The 20,066-nt window shown below is 40.1% G+C and overlaps 2 protein-coding genes and 1 long non-coding RNA gene across 4 annotated transcripts in view; 1 reads left to right on the forward strand and 2 right to left on the reverse strand.

Annotated features, from left to right (window-relative positions):
* Positions 1-11,463, reverse strand: part of LOC144589260 (uncharacterized) — a 41,597-nt gene extending 30,134 nt beyond the window's left edge. For both annotated transcript variants that reach the window (XM_078393550.1, XM_078393549.1), the window contains exon 1: positions 5,179-11,463. In XM_078393550.1, the coding sequence (XP_078249676.1) occupies positions 5,179-5,863 (685 nt within the window). In that variant the 5' untranslated portion in view covers positions 5,864-11,463. The remainder of the gene's footprint in view (positions 1-5,178) is intronic.
* LOC144589259 (uncharacterized) overlaps positions 1-20,066 on the reverse strand; it is a 486,230-nt gene that overhangs the window by 83,219 nt on the left and 382,945 nt on the right. The gene's annotated exons all lie outside the window — the stretch shown is intronic.
* LOC110075902 (uncharacterized) overlaps positions 3,076-20,066 on the forward strand; it is a 104,299-nt gene continuing 87,308 nt past the window's right edge. The window contains exon 1 of the long non-coding RNA XR_012086932.2: positions 3,076-5,064. This is a non-coding gene — a long non-coding RNA (uncharacterized LOC110075902). The remainder of the gene's footprint in view (positions 5,065-20,066) is intronic.

Genomic DNA, 20,066 nt, shown 5'->3' on the forward strand with positions numbered 1-20,066 from the left:
GGCAAGTAAGGCATTTTTAGAGGAGCAGCCATAAGATTCGCATCAAAACAAAAAAGAGAAAGACAGAAAAATATAAGATTTTGGAAAACAGATTAGCCTCAGATGAACTCTAGCTGAAACAAAATCCATCAAATACAGAACTGAAAGAGAAGATAAAGTTAGTACAACACCAGATAAATATACTGCTCACTGAGGAAACTGCAAAGAAGCTTCAATTTGCCAAGCAACATTTTTCTGAAAACGCAAATATGCCAGGGAGATGGTTATCATATAAATTAAGGAAAGAGAAGGAGAAAACAATAATACAAACACTGAAAGATGAAACAGGGACTGAGAAATTTAAACAAGAAGAAATAAAAAAGATTGTTCAGGACTTCTACAGAAATTTATACAATAATAAAAAGGAAGTAGACAAAGAATCTCAGAAAGAATATGTGCTGAAATACAATAAAATGAAACTGACTAAAGATCAAATTCAGTCTTTAAATGAGCCTTTAACATATGCAGAAATTATAGAAACCCTCAAAAAGCAAAAGGAAAAAGAAAAGAAAAAGGAAATCACCAGGCCCAGATGGTCTTCCAGCTGAATATTACAAAGAATTAGAAAATGTATTGCTTAAACCATATAATAAACTTTTGGAATTTGTTGAAGAAAAGGGAGAATTGCCAGCAACGCAGCAACATGGTCCAAAACGATAATCTCTCTCATACATAAGGAAAACACAGAGGGTAAAGAAATAAAAAACTACAGACTGATCTCATTACTAAATGTGGATTACAAAATATATGCAACCATGTTGGAAACTAGATTGAAAAGAATCTTAATACAGACAATACATCAAGACCAATCAGGCTTCCTTCCAAAAAGGCAAATGAAAAATAATATAAGGATAATCTTAAATACTTTGGAATACTATGAAGCTCACCCGGAAAAGCAAATGGCTATGATATTCTTGGATGCAGAGAAAACTTTTGATAAATCTGAATTGGAATTTTATGCTACACCAAATGGAAATGCTACAAATTGGAAAAAATATGTTTGAAATTAATTAAAGCAATCTATATCCAGCAAAAGGCAAATGTTTGAATCAATGGAGAGCTGACAAAAGAAATACAAATACAGAAAGGTACAAGACAGGGGTGCCCACTGTCCATTACTATTCATTCTTACTCTAGAAATATTAACTGAGGAAATGAGAGATAAAAAGGAAATAAAAGGACTGAAAGTAAAAGGTCATACTTTTCAGCTCCAAGCTTTTGCAGATGATCTAGCAAGCTTTTGCAGATGATCTAGTTATTATATTGGAGGATCCAATGGACTCAACTGAAGACCTGATGGAGATGCTGATGAATTTTGGTGATATGGCAGGAATGAAAATAAACCAAAAGAAAAGAAAAATACTTGTTAAAAATATGAGAGATCAAGAACAACAGAAATTAATAGAAAGGACTAACTTTCAAGAAGAAAAGACAGTCAGATACTTAGGGATCCAAATCACAAAGAAAACAAGTACATTATTCAAAGACAATTACAGTGGTGCCTCGCATAATGAGCGCACCGTTTAACGACGAATCCGCATAGCGATCTCTTTTTTTAGATCGCTAATGCGACCACATTGCGATGTTTTAATGGGCAAAACATCGCATTGCGATGATCAGTAAGCGTTTCACTTACCAATCTTCGCATTTTGATGTTTTTTAAACAGCTGATCAGCGGTTCCAAAATGGCCACCAGGTGCCCAAAATGGGCGCTGCAACCATTTTCACGCGGTTTCCTTGCTTACCGAGGGCGCAAAAATGGCAGCGCTATGGAGGATCTTCGCTGAACGGTGAGTTTGGGCCCCACAGGAACGCATTAAACGTTCCGTTTAACGATGTTTTCACATAGTGACGATAGTGATGATTATTCCGGAACGGATTAACGTCGCTATGCGGGGCACCACTGTATATGAATTTGACTAAAGAGATACAGATTAGCTTGGAGAGATGGGACAAATTAGAACTATCGTTGATGTAAAGAATAGCAACCATCAAAATGAATGTTCTACCTAAAATTTTATTTTTATTTCAGACAATTCCCATAATATTAAAACAGTCTTTTTTTTCAAGAACTTAACAAGATAATCATGAGATTTGTGTGGCAAGGTAAAAAACTAAGAATAAAATCAAAGTAATGCAAGATGCCAAACAAAGAGCAGGTTTTGGTCTCCAAGATTGCGTATTGTATTATACAGCCTGTGTATTAGTCTGGATAAAAGAACGGATAACTTTTCAGTGGTTCTTAACCTTGGGTTACTCAAGTGTTTTGGACTGCAACTCCCAGAAGCCTTCAGCACCAGCTGTGCTGGCTGGGGTTTCTGGGAGTTGCAGTTCAAAAACACCTGAGTAACCCAAGGTTAAAAACCACTGCTTTAGATAATGACAGACTACTCAATTTGGAAGGACATGATTTAAAGTTAGGTTGGCATGCTTTTCTATGGTATAAAAAAGATAAAGAGCAGAAAAGTTTCAATTCGCATATGATAAGAACAGCACTACTAGGGACACGGAAAAATATCATCCAGCAGATTTACCAAAAAACACCAGGCTGGGTATCACCCATAGAGGAGGGCTTTACACAATCTAACCTCATGACAGAAGCGAAACTTTTAAGATTTCAAGATCTATTAAAAATGATTGTGAGTTAAAGTCCAAAGAACAGTTAGAAATACAAAACATATATCTAGACTGGTGGTCCAGAGCACAAGTGGAATCTAGGTATAGAAAAGATAAAATAGAGGGCTTTTACACAGAACAAACAATATTTGATAAACTTCCGCTGGGCTCAAATGATAAAGTAATTAAGAAAATGTATTATTATTTGCTTGAAATTAAAATGCAAGATGAGATGGTAAAAGAATGTATGATTAGGTGGGCACAAAATATAGGACATAATATTAAACGAACGTGATTATGGTCCTATGCTCTTCCACACTGAACTTTTCTGGAGGTGCTGCCATGTTCACTTTGGACCTGAACATGAAAGATAAGTTAAAATCATAGGTAGTTGATTTTTTGCACCATTGAATCCAGACAAATTGGCCAATAAACCCTGCAATTTATAGCTTCCTAGCTCAATTTTTTCTGGGTAAGGTTCAATACTTGCCAGCACCCTCGTACTCTGTTACCAAAAATACTGCTTCGTAATGTTCCACTAACCCCATAATTGTTTTTACTGAGCATTATACCAGACAATGTAGATAAGACAAAGAACTACCTAGTTATATATATAGTCACTGCAGCCAGAATTCTTTATGCTAAGAATTTGAAGAAATCGGAGATACCAAAACAAGAGGACCTCATTGAGAAGATATGGGAAGCGGCAGAAATGGATGTTCTATCAGATGTGTTGAAAGACTGTCCAATACAAAAGGCAACTGAACGATAGGATTTATTATATAAATGGCTTGAGTCACCAGATAGTGCTTGAAAAACATAAAATTAAACTAAGATGTAACTGTAAGTTGAAACCTGGAGGGCAATAAAATTGTAGAAAGGCAAAAAGTCAACTTGATATTACAGCATGAACAGATCGGATGACAGTACATTTTGTGTTCTCCTTCCTCCTCTTTTTCCACCCATACCCCCCTCTACCTTTTGTACTCCTTACCTTATCCCTAGTTGTTAAAAAAAATAAAATAAAAATTAGACAACATTCAGAGGAAGAAGAAATGGAAGTACAGTACTTGCCTAGCAAGCGACCCTGTTGCTCCTATGAGCAACAGTCTGTACATAGCTGAAGATTGGAAGTGTTTATAGCACTGAATTCCTAACCCCCCAAAAATAAACAGTAGTAGATAATGTGCACACAGACAAGTGAGCAAGCAACAGGATTGGCAAGGAGATTCCTGGGAGGATTCCTTCATTGAATTTAAACCAGGGACACAGTTCAAACTGTGATGCTGTTTTCTGCTGGCAGCTTTTCTGTAGTTGTGAGCAAAGTCCACATGGGGTTTCTGAGAACTAGAAGCAAAGATCTGTGTCATTCAGTCTTTAGACCAAGAGACCATTATCAGGAATCCTGACAGCGGAAATACAATTTGCACAACAGCACTAGTACTACATCTTGGGTTGCTGCTTTTAAATTACCATAGGCTGGAATTTTGTGAATGGAGTGCCAATGAACTATCAAATGCAGCTGGAATGAGCTGTCTCAGAAGCAGGGTTAATTTTTATGCTCTTTTGGAACATCTTTATTTAGAAAAAGCTAATGTCAACTTGGTGTAGATGTTTGGAAGGACTGTTTACTATATAAAAATTGTGGCACATTACTTAAAAAGTTGTCTTCAGTAACACAGAAAAATCTATGGAAGTATTTTGATGTGAAACAACGCATATGTTCTTGGTGCTCTTTATATGTAAACGGAATAACTGCGTTTTGTCCAAAAGGTTTCTGGTAAATGGGAAGCAGCTAAAGGCACCTGCGGAAGGCAGGTTTGGACGCTTTGGGTGTCTTGCACCTTCAAAACGATGTGATAATTACTGGAAAGCTTCCCAGAAAGCTTTACTGGAAATTGCAGCCCTGATCAGCAAACAGGGGAAATGCCGGGAGTAAACAAACCATAACTTTTGGAAAACACGTCCCATCTTTTGCGAGCTGCAATTTAACCCGACGAACTCGGGAAGAGGGCGCGGAGGATCCTGCCGGGAGGCATTCCTTGTGGGCACAGGATATCCCCAGACTTGGGGGCAAGGGAGATCGCGCCGGCAGGGCAAAATGGTACCTGCCCCGGAGGCTTCTTGTTCCGACCCGCTCCAAAACACCTTTCTGCCCACCCGCTCCCCGGGCGTTCCCTTCTGCAGTATTCCGGGTAATACGGCCCAGTGTTTCTGGGAATAAGGCACTTCTACTTTCGTTCTGGAAAGGCCGGGAATTTCCCCGCGATACGCCGAGAGGATAAAAGGAAGCCACCAAGGAAGCCGGAGCTTTTTGCTCCGTTAGTGTGCTAAGCAGAGGGACGCCGCCGCCGCCGCGCCTGCCCGAAGAGGGCGCTTGGCTTGCCCGGGGCTGGAAAGAAGCGCCAGGTGGGTCGAAAAAAAAAAAGCGAAGCTGCCCGGCTCAAGGAAGGCGAAAGGCGGGAGGGTCCTCAGGCGGACGAGAAGCGCCTCTCCTCACGAGCGTCCACCCGGTCTCCTTACCATGGGACATGGTCCGCGCGGAGGCGTGCTGTCGCTCATGGTGGGGCTGCTGCCGTCGCGGTCGCGTCCATGGTGCTGTGGCCCCGGCGCCAAACCTCGGCAGCGGGCGGCCCGGCAGGCGTGGAAGCGGGAAATTAAAATGGCAAAAGGGGCCGCCGCCGCCGCCGCGCTCTCGTCTTCCGGAAGGGGCGAAGAGAAGCCCAAGCCGCGGCCGGAGCTCTTCCCTTGGCTTCGGCCGCGTTTTCCGTCCGGCAAACCGCCTCGGGTCCGGGTTAAAGTGATTTCGCTTTCCGATCGTGGTGGCCTGCAGCACGGTCACGCTCGGTCGGTTGCCGCCGCCGCCGCGGAGAGCCCTTCGCCACCTGTTGGGGGAAAGGTCGAAAGGCGTCCCGGTGTGGAGCGCGCCAGAAGGGCGCCGCCGAATTCTCTCCCCATAGGACGCAGCTGGGCTGCCGCGGCGTCTCTGTCGCCTCTGCGCGCGGGCGCTCTGGAGGAAAGCGCCTTTTGAGCGCTCCTCCGGGGTTCCCGGTCGAGAGGCGTGGACAGAGCAGCCGGGTGGGCTTTCTCCCTTTCCCGGCCAAAATGTCAAGGAGGTGGGATTAACTGGTGTCTCGCTCCCAGAGCCCTCTCGAGTGTTGGCAGGGGGGAGCCGAGGCTGCGCTCCTTGAGGGGTGGGAAGAACCATTCATGAAAAACCATTCCTGCAAGTGTCAGCTTGGGTGGGGTTTCCGCAAGGGAAACGAAGGGCGGGCGGGCAGGCGGGCGAAGGCTGAGTTTGCTCGCGAATTGACAAATATTAAACCACAGTGCTGGTTTGGTTTGGTTTGGTTTTCCCTTGCTGCGGATGTTAAGGCTCCTGCTCTCTGCGCTGTGCTTGGGAATCGAGAAAGAGTCTTCCGAAACTGCAGTGTTTCAAGGGAGGGAAGGAGTTGCCCCCTCACCACTGGTGGCTATGCCACACATTAATGCATCTGACATGTGTTAATGGTGCACGGTGGTCCTTTTCCTGTTCTGGGGCACCTCATTAGCTAGACACGTTTACCGAGGAAAGTTCCTGCCAAAAGGCAGGCAGGGGATCAGATATTTCCGTTTTACTACTGCCTTGTGCTATTGCCTCCAGTACAAGGAAATTATTACACCCCCGTATAAGCCCTCTTAGCTGGTGGGCTATAAATAGAAGGCTAAACTGTCGTGAGTGTTTGCAAGCGAGGCTTTTATTATGCAATCACCCCGCCTCATTCATGGAATTGTACTCGTGGTCGAAAAGACACTAGCCTTGTGCAAGCCTGACACTATGAATGGTGAAATCAGGAGTGGGATGTGGGGATGGACCCAAGCCCTTTGCCACCTATCTCTAGCCATCTGGAAGTAAAGCCGACCCGAGTGCAAAAGTTTTCAAACATACGGTGCTGCTGTATTTTCTTAATGGTTCGAACCTTGTAAGCACACATCTGGCTGAATGCATGTAAAAATGACTCAGCATTCTTCCATGCTCAACACTGGTTCTGGCTGGTGAGAAGAGGACTGAGGCTTGTATGTCTCCCAATACTACATCAGCTTTTCACACATTCAGGTATAACTCCTGAGTAGGGCCTAAGGGCTTTCCCTTTGAAAGTCTCTCATGTTTTCCCACTGTTCTTTCTGAGGGTTTTTCTTATCCTTAAGAAGCTTGCATTAAAGAAGAGCCAAAGATAGAGGAGCTGCACTGTAACTTTTGATTGATCACTCTTAATGTTAATACTACTGGAGGCAAACCCAGTGCGTGGAAGCTTCTTGTGTCCAGCAGACAATTTTGTCTCCAAAAACCTGCTGTGGGCCACATTCCCTGGAACACTAGACCACCACCCACACACCCATACTAAAACAAAGTCAGAGGCAAATTTCCACTCCTTTAAAGAGGGGTGACTCTCCTTTTGCAGCTAAAATAAAATAGATAGGCTGGTTGCTTCTAGGAGGGGCACAAAAGTTGCAAAATAGATTTACTAGCTTAATGCAATCTGTAGTCTGCTTTACTTTAAAGAGATAGCAAGTAATTATGCTTTTTTCTTTCTCTCTAAGTGCAAGAATATGGTTCTGCAGTTGGGATTTAGTAAAGTCATAATAACTTTAGATTTAATGGCATAAATTGGGTTAAATTGAATGGGATAGTAGTTTGTAACCCTTTTGATTTTGTTGGGGATCCAACTCGGACTGGGGCCTTTTTTTCTATAGTTATTAAAATGTGACATGATACTGTGATATGTACTGCATCATGTCAAAGGCTTGTCTTCAAGACCTGGAGCTTTAAGACAAGACCACAACTTGGGGGGGGGGAAGTGTAAAAATGGAGCACCGTGTTAAAATTTTAGTCTGTAATAGGGCTCAAATAGTAACAGCTATATCTCCACACCCCTTTCATTTTGTACAATCAAGAGTAAGAAAGACAAAACATATACCCCGATTCCCTGAAAATAAAACCTAACCTGAAAATAAGCCCTGGTATGATTTTTCAGGATGCCCTACCCCCAAAATAAGCCCTAGTTAACTGAAACCCCACCCTCCACCATTGCGTAGCAACCAGAAGATGACAGGACTCTATTTGAATAAATCTAGATTATTGTACATGAAAAAAAATCCCCTGAAAATAAGTCCTAATGTATTTTTGGAGCAAAAATTAATATAAGAACCTGTCTTATTTTTGGGAAAACGTGGTAGTTACTGGTGCAATTGCTAAGTAGGGTCACTGGTGAATTTCAGGTTAAGAAGTAAAAGTAGGCATTTGCTATCGCACATCAAGCTACATAATTGACTTACAACAGGGAATACTTATGCCAACTTCTTAACTTCATGTCAATTGAGTTCTGAAAGGCATAACTTGTAGGATTCCTGCCATTATTTTGTAACTGTTACACAAGGGACAACTTGGGATATCACCAGATTTCAGATTTTGGCACTGAAATATCAGGGAATCTGAAGCCACCTGGGCAACTCTAGCTATTAACTGCATTGTTAAAGTAGCATCTAATTTGGTTCTGTGGAAATGAATCAACTTAAGGGCAACAAGCAGTAAGAGACAAAAGATCATAATTCTTTATTTAAGATTAAGTACGTATAAGTTATTACAATAGTAAAATCCTGTTCCCCAGCTATGTGTGCATAATGTGGAACTGCAGAAGATTTAGAAAGGATCCTGGCAGGGCAGAAATAATGTACATGAAGCACTTCCACAGGCATATCATTCAACAGCCATAATTCCCTGCACAATCAAATTCTGTAATGCTAGTCATACTCCTGCAGATGGAAGTTTATATTATGCCAACTGGAACAACATTTCAGCCACTATGTGCTAAAGGACCAACCTTTTATTTCACGTTATCAGGAGCGTAGGTTCCACGTTTTAGTTGTTACAGGAGAACCCAGCACAGACATTGCATGGACTGGTAAAGGAAAAAAACTTTTGTTATTTTGTGCTATGACTCTCAAAGTTGCATGGGGAATTCTGGGAGTTGTAGTCCAAAAGATGTAACTTAGTTGAAATAATTGGAATTAATTGCTTAGTTGAAATTGTGAAGAAAATGCAAAGTGGCCTTGGCAGCCAGATGGGCTGTATAGAAATCAAATAAATAAAGTGATTTGTGAAGGAAAATGAAAATATGTTTTGAAATAAGGAAATATACTTATGGTGCTCCGCACTATTTTGAAACATTTGCAGTTGTCTAGAATATTTCAGTGTAAATATTTTAACTTAACTTGGCAAGGAAGGAAGGCTAAAGACATTTATGAATTAGTTATTATCACAATCTAGAAGCAATTATTTATATATTTAATTGCTTTTTTTGCAGTAGGCAAATCAAAATAATGAAGTAACATTATAATTTGGATGCAGCAAAGTACATGTTACTTCATTAGACCTGCAGAAATCTTGAATTAAGTATCCTGAGAAAAGCAGCTCACAGTTTGCCAGTAAATAACAGGGCCTGCAGCATTTGTTTTGTGGTGGTCTTCTTTCCAAAACACAAAACATATTTCAACTGAAAAATGAATGTTCATTCCAACATCAATCAATCATGAACTGCACCGAGGGACACCCAACCTGAACCTACCTTTTAAAACCGCCCCTTATAATTTCTGAGATATCCCCTTTACCCATGTTCTCCTTGTCTCCCGTATCTGTAATACGAAGTGCCTTTTAGCTGCCAGCTTCTTGTGGTGCCTGGCAAATACTAGTCAAAAGAAACAGCTTTGTGTGACTGAAGATCTCATTCTGCAGAAAAACACAGATTGTAAAGCTCACATTCTTCTCACATGGAGAAGAGTCTCTGGTTTTATAAGGTATACATTTTAATGACACACTTACAATAGAGGAAATACAGATTTAGTAGTGCAATATCCTTTCTGTACATTAATGATTAGGAGAGGAGATCCGTCTCAGGAGGGTCATCAGTTCTTTTATTTCTGGTTATGCTTATAGTAGCGTATTGATTAAAAAGTGACTCAACTGACTCAGCTTTAATAAATTGAAAAAAGACTTATCAGTATTAGTTAATTCATGAAAAACCAACAATTGGCATTGGCTTTACCTTTACCTTTTTTTTTTCCAGAAGTCTAGTTTTCAAAGCATGTTGGATTATGGTTTACAAGTGAGTTTGCAGATTATTTGGCATTTTTGTTGCCAGTGTAACAGAAACAAAGCCCTTCCCTTTTTTCTTTTCTTTTTTTGCGAAATCATCTTTCAATTTCTTTCCCTAAAGCTCAAAAGGAAGTATTTCAACATGTTCTTGACACGTAAGCACTTTTTTTCTTATTGTAGAATAGAAGGATTAAGTTCTATACAATACTGAAAATAACATTCACACTCTTATGACAAAGACTTTTGTTGTTGTTTAATCGTTAAGTCGTGTCCGACTCTTCGTGACCCCATGGACCAGAGCACACCAGGTCCTCCTGTCTTCCACTGCCTCCCGGAGTTTGATGACAAAGTCTAATCTTCTATTTAAAAAGTTTTCCTTTCTGTACACAGACATGCTTAAGAAATCTGTTAATGAGCTATACCGTGTGAGCTAAACCATTAAAAAGGTGTACAGTTAATACTTTTTTAACCTGGTCCCTTCTTTCTTGAAGTAGGTTATTGCTAACTTGAATGTAGGGCAGTTTGTAGCAATACAGTACTATAAAAGCTACTTAAGTGATATTTAAGAACATAAGAGATTATGTTGCAGTTTCATCTTGTTTATACCCTGCCCCAGTTCTTCAGTCGTCTTCTTTTTAAATAATGAGTCTCCATTTTGTAGGACACAAGAAACAACCATGAAATATTTAAGAAAAAAATAAGTTAATATTTTTCCCTTTCTTTTCTGAAGAAATTTCTAAAAGAATATGTAGGAATAGGAACTCTCTTTTTGTTATTATTAAAGATTAACGTATTAAACATTTGTTCTTCTTTATAATAATCTTTGAAATATATAGCACCATTTTGCTCTTTAAATAATAAGTTGAAGTGATCCCTTTTTTCTGATAATACTAGAAACAAGAATATTGAGATCGTTTTGGTTATTAATTCCTAAGTTGACACACCTATTTTGACTATAATTTTTCTGTAACACACATGCATACAATATTTACTTTTATGTTCATTGCTTTGCATATATTTTGTATATCTTTTTATAGCTAAATTCCATTTGGTATTCTTTAACACTTTTTAAATTGTTTAACATGTTTAATTTATATTTTTAAACTGTTCTTGAATGAATGGTATATAATATAATGCAGTAGGAATATGTATTATGCATAACTGAGTGTTCTTGTAAGAAAATAAAACTATTTATAGTATCTTTCCAATTTTTTTTCCTCATTCTTTGCTTGAAAATTGTTACTACCCTCTTTTGCTTTTTACACCTAGATCAACATAAAATAGAATAAATTCCAGCAAGACCTAATCTTTATACTGTTTTAAAATACTAGTACATAGTCAGCACTAGAGATGAGCATGAAACGAAAAAAAGCCCTGAATGGGGGCGGGGGAAAAGCCCTGATGAACAAGACTGGTTCAGTGTTTGTTTTGGGGTCCAGTTCAAGGATTGTGTTTAGCCAAAACAAAACAAAATGCTGAACTTTTTCCCCTTTGGTGTTTCATTTTGTGTCAGCAATCTGTATCACCCTTCCCCTGCCCCCCCCCACTGCTTCAGCCTACCTGCTACTGCCACTGCCACCTCCCAGGGTGCCCTGGTCTCCAGGTGCCATCCTCAGAGGCAGCAGCCTGGCTCCTAGGAAAGAATCTGGCTGCCGACTGTGAGGATGCACTTACTACCCAACTAATGAGGGTGATCAGCTTCCCTGGCAACCAGTTGGCTGGTGTGCGCATGGGCAGAGACTCCTCCGGCTGCCTTTTCCACCGCCACCGTCACATTTTCTGGCTGGTCTAGAAAAACCATAGTGGTAGTGGAGAAGCCAGCCAGAGGAACAGGGTAGCTGCCTCTGCACATGTGCCTGTTGGCCAGCTTGTTGCCAGGGAAGCCCAGAGCAAAGGCTTCCTTGGCAACCAGCTTGTCGACAGGCACATGCACAGATGATGTGACCAGGCTTCTCCAGCTGACTTTTCTGCTGCTGCCCTTGCCTTCCTGGGCCAGCCAGGGAGCCTGAGGCAATGGCAGCAACAGCAGAAAGTAGGCCAGTGGCAGGAGGCAGAGATAGGCCCGAACCACCTCTATTCATTTTCTGAGTGGTTCATGGTTGGCTACTGAGAGAAACAGACGAATCAGTGCTGCTTTTTCAAGTCCCTGTAAGGACAGGATGATTAAGTAAATGGTCATGGTAAAATAATCAGTGCATACTCTTTGTTAATTATAGCCAACACAAGGAATTTAAATAAGTCTGGAAAAATTATAAGATGAAAGTACTGTACAGATAACGGAGGTACCCTATTGTACTGACAAGAAGATTGAGCAAGTAGGCCTAGATAAGAATGAAGGAACTTAATGGGTCAGTTAGAATGACTGCAGGGAGCTTAGGAAAAGGGAACATATACCAAATAAGGATAGAAATAAATAAAGAGTCTGGGGTCTAGGTGGTTCTTAACCTTTGTTACTCGGATGCTTTTGAACTGCAACTCCCAGAAACTCCAGTCAGGACAGCTGGTGGTGAAGGCTTCTGGGAGTTGCAGTCCAAAACTCCTGAGTAACCCAAGGTTAAGAACCAGTGGTCTAGGTAAAGAGGGGAGTGGGAGATGTAAACAAAAGTGGGACTTCCTGTGATCGGTTTAGGTGCATCGGATAGGCTGTACACCTTGGAGTACCTAACCAATGGGGAAACGAGGGACCATGCGGCCGGGAATAGGGGATAAATATCGCGCTACCTGTATTGATATGTTTGCCTTCCCAGTTAGGATACCCGTTTTTGCAAAAGTGCTTTTTAATAAAGGAGAGCTGCTTGTATTCGTGGTTGTTTGGTTACTGCATTTAAGTAACAAGGTGTGAGCATTTTGCACAAACTGCCATTTTTCTAGTTTGCGATCACTTCGTCAGCACCTGAAGAATCACAACAGAGTCTTGAGAAGCAATAGCTTCTCTTAATTTAAAATTGTGGAAAATAATGATGGAAAATTTAAATAATTTTCTGTCGAATCCACAGTGTCACCAATCCACATTATCATATCTCTGTACATAAAGCATTCCTTACATCCTTTCTTTGTAACTAATTCTCTAAAAAAGACTCATATATATTCCCTTCTAAAAATGAAAAAAAAACATATTCTAGCAAGATTTTTGAAGGACAAACACAAGGAATTTTATTGCTGCTGCTATTTGTCTTATTGGTCTTTGTTGGTTTTATGTATTTACTTAATTCATTTTTGTTTTATTGAATGCAGCTTTTGCTCACAATATTGAGTGTTTTAATCTCTTTCCCATAAAGTGATAAATCTGCAACATATGAATAATCTAGGATCTAAAGATATTTAGACTGAATTAATTCCAAATGTCTATGTGCAAGGAAAAGCATGTCTGTTCATCCATGAGGAGGGTCAAGAGGGCAGCAGAAATGTGTTAGATGTAACCATATTAGCGGTAACCATTACAAATTCAACAAATAAATACAGTTAGATTAAATTTCAAACACAACTTACTTGATCTGCATTGTAATTTTTGTCATAAAGCTTCAGGATTGACAATATTAAATGTTCTAATGGCTTATTTTATGCAAGAGGAAAATTCCCCCTCAGAATTAATAATTTCAGAGAATGAAATTTAGTCCATCATATAGTTCTGTGATTTAAGTTTTTTATATGTAAAGTAGCCCCCAAGTACATGCAGAGTGCAACAAAAAGAACAAATCATGGACGTTTATCTGAAATGTTTAATAATCTTAGTTTGAATTGGTGGACTTCAAGAAGGTCTGATTTTCTTAAGAGTTTTCTACAGTACAGTAGTTGTGTGTGTGCAAATTAGATAAAAAGTAGTGTGCACACATGGAGGAGAGTTTTTTCATCCAGAGTGGCATCAAAAAGATGCAAGGTAGTTTTCACATCTCACACAAAAGCAGGATAAGGAAACTTCTTTTTGGGTTGTGTTTACCACATTTAGCACAAAAGGCTTTGTCCTAAGTGTTTGTTCACACACGTGCATACACACTAGAGATGGGCACAAATTTAAAAATGAATCACCCAATTTGTTCAAAAATCGCTAATTTGTCCATTTGTATTCATATGAATCAATGTCACAACGAATAGTGATTTTTGATTCATTGATTCGTTTGGTTATAAAGCAGCCACTTAGAGACACTAAAATTGCAGGAAAGCTTCCTCTGACTCTCCCCTACAATCCTTCCAAAGTTGGTGAAGATTGGGTTTCAGGTGTCTGAGTTATATACCCACAAATAGTTCCCCCGGGAAATTTTCCTCAGTTGTTCAAGTAACTCTGGAAGTTCTGGAAGAGAAGCCACTTCAGTGCTTGTCAATCTCGCTCTTCTCTGATCATACTGGCTAAGGGATCCTAAAGTAACTTTTCCAAATTGTGGCCTGGGGAAACATGGGGATAAAACATAAGGATTTGCTAGGGTTTAAAGGGGAGATGAGTTGTTCAAGCTTCAATTTTGATGCTGTAATGTCAAAGGTTTTACTTTACCACAATAGAGTGTCACACTTTCTCACATGATTTCCCCTCTGATTATTTTGCTCTCTTTCTGTTTCTCAAATATTAAAATTGTGAGACTATCTGTCTGTATCTCTCTTGATAAAAACCTGCTGATAAAATATTGCAAAAACTAAGAGGTTAAACATTTAAAAGTCTCATTATGTAATATGGTTTAACAATAGCATGATTTTGACTGGTTTGCAGTTACTGGAAGTTTCATCATAGACTTATCACAAAGTAAACATGTCTAAATGGGCATTAACCCTTATCTTAGCTGCTACAAAACAGACTTATGCTAAAAAGTCATACAAAATATGTGTCCATTGCACATTTCTTAAGTGAGAAGACATTTTATAAAATAGCATGAGCTTCAGTTCCATACAGATTAAAAAATATTTCCAGTACTATGCAGTACATTATGCGTTTGCTGTATGCACTGGAATATCTTCCTGTGTACAGCTTTCCTCCATTAGGTTTGCTTTAGGGACCAAAGTATATATTGAAGATAACTCACCATTAGAAAAGGGAATTCCTTAGGTTCTGATTGTCATATAAAGAGCTTTTAATGTGTCAAATAATTTGCAAATTTGATGGTTGTTGTGGGCTTTTCGGGCTCTTTGGCCGTGTTCTGCAGGTTTTTCTTCCTAATGTTTTGCCATTCTCTGCGGCTGGCATCTTCAGAGGACAGGAGCTAGAATTCTGTCTGTGTTCAGAACACAGCCAAACAGTCCGAAAAAAACACTGGATCCCGGCCATGAAAGCCTTCGAGAACACAATTTGCAAATTTATTTATTTAGTCTCATTTATAGGTCACCTTTGGACTGGTAAATGGACTCAAGATGGCACACAATGTTAAAACAAGTAATACTAAAAGAACAATAAATAAGTATTTAAAAACAATTAAATATCAGTAATAATTAAAAATCCATTAATTAACTGAACAGCATTTAGGTTTTTAAAAGTAAACTTGGAAAAAACAAAAGAAACCAGTATCCAGGGATGCAGTCACAGTTATTAAAAGCTTGCTTGGAGAGGTAGACTTTCAGCTGTAGGTGAAAGGATAAAAGGGAAGCATCCAACCTGCTCTCTTACGGGAGGGCTTTCCACAACCTGGGAGCAGCCACAGAGAAGGCCCTATTTCACATACCTGCTAAATGTGCCTGCAATGGAAATGGGACTGAGAGAAGGGCCTCCTGTGAAGAACTGGGAAGACTCACATGAGGAAATTCAAATTCACTTACTTTGTTTTGTGATTGTTCCTTGGGAGATAAACACAGGCTTTGTTTGCAAGCATGATTGCTCAGCCTGAAAAGTTTGCCTTAATCACATCTCTGGAGCAGTAAGGGATTTCCATTTCTAATGACAAGACTATTTGTGGTGTGTATTTGGACCCCTAAGAACTGCTTTGTATATGGTAGCTCTTGTAGTGCATTCAATGGGTGCAAATCAAAAGAAGTGGCTTAGCAGGAGCTGGATGAATACCACCAATGCATCTCTATACTTGTATCAGTAGCTGCCCTTCCTTTCTGTTGTGTGTATGGGGGATCAATCTACACATACGATTTCTACCTCATACTGCATACTACTACCAGTCCCCCAAATAAATAGTAGCTCATAAAAATTTTCCAACTTTAAAAAAAATTAAGTTGGACAACTGTGGCCCTCCAGATGTTATTGAACTGCAATTGTCCTCATAGACTTGGAAGTCTAGGTCTGGTGGTAATTGTATTCCAACAACATCTGAAAGGTTATCATTGATCTGCCAACAGTTGAAGACCCATCTTTTCAGGTAGGCTTTTAACAATCACAAGAGGTAGGCTGAATGCCTTTTTAAAATTAAGATAGTTTTTAAATGTTTACTCACTTTTAATTATTCAGTCATATTTAATTAGCACACAGTGTCATTGTTTTTAATGTTTAACTTATGTTTTTAATTCTATTCTTTTAATATTGTGAGTTGTCTTAGATCTCCTTATTGGGAGAAAGACAGCCTATAAATCACTGGTTCTTAACCTTGGGTTACTCAGGAGTTTTGGACTGCAACTCCCAGAAGCCTTCACCACCAGCTGTCCTGACTGGGGTTTCTGGGAGTTGCAGTTCAAAAGCATCCGAGTAACAAAGGTTAAGAACCACTGCTATAAATAAAGCAATAAAAATAAATAAATTGACCACCTCTCTCAGTTAATTACATCTGCATCCAATTGTCCTTTTTGGTGAGTTTTATATAATTCCTTGGCAATTTAATGAGCTTTTGAGATATTTCAGTGCTCCTTTATGCATATAACATGCAAGTTTAAGGAGAAGGCAGAGGGCACCTATACCTGACTATAAGTATTTAACGATTTATATAGTTTGTGAAATTGATGTGTGAAATTAGCAAGCGCTGAGAATTCATTGAAGCATTATTGTTTAAATAACCTCAGCACTGTCCACTGAGGTTTTCAGTGTGGTTTTCTTCTGTAATGGTTTTCCTGTGAACTTTATCAAGCTGTTCTATGAAATCATTTCTCAGTGGGAGCGTTGCGAAACATGGACGGGTTGTTCTGTGTTTTACAGTAGCTCTCATGAGAGGCCATATAATGTCCCTATAGATTTATATGTTTTCTTTTAAAACAGCAAAGTAAGATGTTCCTGCTAAATGACAGTAGATTTCCTTTTCTGAGTGCCTTTTTCTCTTTTCAAATGATACTTTAAGTCTGTCACAATATCTTCACCCTTTATGCGTTTCTGTTTTCCTTGAGTCATAACTCTTGGTATTTCTCCAGCCTAGCCTTAAAATTATGTGTAGTATTAATTCTCTTTTTTTTTCTTGCAGCTTGGAATGTTAAAGCCAGTTAGCTTGATTCTAGAAGGTGATGCACTGTCCAGTCACAACAACCATCATTAATCTACATATGAATATAAAGAATTGTTTTTGTCCTGCCTTTTGTCTTCTCTAAAAGAGCCTACAAGGCAGCTTACACAGTTAAAACTGTATAGTATAAGAACTAAAAAACTAGAGAATGACTGGGTCCTAGATCAAATCAAGCCTGAATGATCTCTGGAGGTAAAAATATTGAACCTGAGGTTGTTGTACTTTGGGGAACCTGAGAAGATAAGGAGGAAGGTCCCAAGTCAAGACACTTGTTTAGGATCATTTTACATATTAGTTTGGGGTAACTACTTGTGTAGCATTCTTAACATTCTAAATTATTGATAGTTCCATGTATGTACACTATGATATATAAGCTGGGCACAGAATATGGGGAGAAATTTCCAGAGACCTGGAGGCCACACAGTCCATTCCTTCAATCCTTGGAGGATGCTCCAGCCCTGAAAATATTTTTGTAAGCTTTTACTAAGTAAAAACGTCCCATCACATTTTGTAGTGGCTGCAGGAAACTGTTTTCCTGAGATCTTCTAAGTTTCTCCAATTTTTTGGAAAAAAGCCTCTTTGCCTAAAACATATTGGAGGGCACAGTATGGTGAAATCGCTTCATCTTGCCAAAAGGAAAGATGTGAAGGTTTTTTGAAGAAAAAGTTTTATTTTTCTTTTCTTTTTTCTTTCCTTTTTTTTTAAAAAAAATTATTTAACTATACCATAAACATAAAATACACAAACCAAAATACAATTTCACCGTGTTCCCCACCACCATAGATGGGACCTCTTGCAGTAATCTTCTTCCTCCATCTATATTCTTGTTCTTATTCTTTTATTTCCCTCTTCTCCAGAACTGCATTGATTCTTGATTTGGAGCTTCCCCTTTCTTCTTGCTAACACATATTCCAAAAATCAGCCCCATATATATTATTTTTCTTTCCTTGTGCTACTATCACTACTGAATGGTGGAGGAAGACTATCACATATTTCAAATGCTGATTTGGACTATACCTTCATTGGCTTGTGCTCCATTTTTGCCCTTGAGCTGACAACGAGGTGGATAGATGGGAGCAGATTGTGTTTGTTGATTGGTTTCATTGGAAATAACTGAATAATTTCCAATCCTGTATTTTTTATTGAAGACCAATTTTTTTTGCTTTAAGTCACAGAGTCTTGATAAAGAGAGGTTACTTACCTGTAACTCTGGTTCTTCGAGTGGTCATCTGAATTCACATCAATGGGTTTAGTCTGCGCTTGTGCAGAGGTTTCCGGGAGATTCTAGAGCTTTATAATGAGTTCACCAGGACTGCCCCCCTAGTACATGTGGTCCGCCCATCCTGGCGATTGCCTCAGTTCCCAAAAGCCCGCCGCTGAATCAAATGAAACAGACTTGGCGGACAGAGGGGAGGATGGGCAGGAAGTGTGAATTCACAGATGACCACTCAAAGAATCAGAGTTACAGGTAAGTAACCTCTCTTTCTTCTTTGTGGTCTCTGTGAATGTACACCAATGGGTGAGTAACAAGCTTACCTATCTGGAGGAGGGATGTCACAGAAGAACAGGTGACAGAACCTCTTGTCCGAAGGCTGCGTCCAACTTTGCCCTGAGGTCCAGACAGTAATGGGAGGCAAAAGTCAACTGAGTTGCCCAGGTGGCAGCCCTGCATATATCAGGAAGAGGGACACCTCTTAGGAAAGCTGTGGAGGCAGCAACAGCCCTTGTAGAATGAGCCTTAATGCCAGAGGGCAGAGGCTTGCGAGCAAGCTGGTATGTGAGGTGTATGGTTGCAGTTATTCATCGAAAGATGGTCTGAGAAGAGACATGATTTCCCCTGTGAGGTAGATGAGGGGAAATGAAGTCGTTTAGACTTGTGAAAAGAAGCAGTCCTGGAAACGTAAAAGGCCAGAGCCCACCTAACATCTAGAAAGTGGAAGGAATGTTCTAAGTCAGTAGATGGTGAGGGGAAGAAGGAAGGTAAAATGATGGGTTGCTTGAGATGTAACTCAGAAACTACCTTAGGAAGGGAGGAGACATCAGGATAAAGTGTAACTTTGTCAGGGTGAAATTGAAGAAATGGGGGATCAACTCGAAGAGCAGCAAGCTCAGAGGCTCTGCAGGCAGAGGTAATAGCAACCAGGAAAAGGGTCTTAAAGGAGAGAAAACGTTCAGATATGGTTGCAAGAGGCTCAATGGGAGGAATTATGAGCTGTTGTAGAACAGTGTGCACTGTGATGGAAGCAAGGGTCTATAAGGTCACATGTTGGAGACCCCTCTGAAGAATTGCTTCAGCGTTGGGAGGCAGAATAACATGGCAGTGTCAGAATCTTTTGGCTAATGTGCTATAATGGCAGAGGTATAGACCTTGAGAGTAGACAGAGAGAGATGCCAACTGAAAAGGTGGGACAGAAACTGAAGGAGTGCTTGAAGGTTTGTCAAAGCAATAAGACCACAGAGTCTTTGTGCCTGGTGTGCGGTGACTGTTGCGTGAGGGTGAAACAACTGAAGGATAAAGTGGAGCTTGGCTTCACCTTCTTGGGGAAGAAAGGCTTGTGCCTGATGTGAGTCCAGAACAGTGCCTATGTTGGTGACCTGCTGTGAGGGGGTAAGTATAGACTTGTCTCTGTTGACTTTTAGGCCCAAACTGTCAAGTAGGGAGAGTGTGAAGGCGACATTTCCTAGTGTTTGATCTCGAGAGGGGGCTACAAGCAGCAGTTGTCAATGTATGGGAAGACTGAAATCCTGTGAGTGCAGAGGTGAGCTATTATGGGTGCCATGCATTTAGTGAATACTTGTGAAGCTGTTGAAAGTCTGAACGGGAAGGCCTTGAATTCGCAGATAGTGTCTCCTAGAGAGAACCTTAGAAATTTCCGATGGTCTTGACGAGTTGTGATATGAAAGTAGGCATCACTCAGGTCAATCACAGC

The sequence above is a fragment of the Pogona vitticeps genome, chromosome 4, assembly GCF_051106095.1.
Source record: "Pogona vitticeps strain Pit_001003342236 chromosome 4, PviZW2.1, whole genome shotgun sequence".
NCBI lineage: Eukaryota > Metazoa > Chordata > Lepidosauria > Squamata > Agamidae > Pogona > Pogona vitticeps.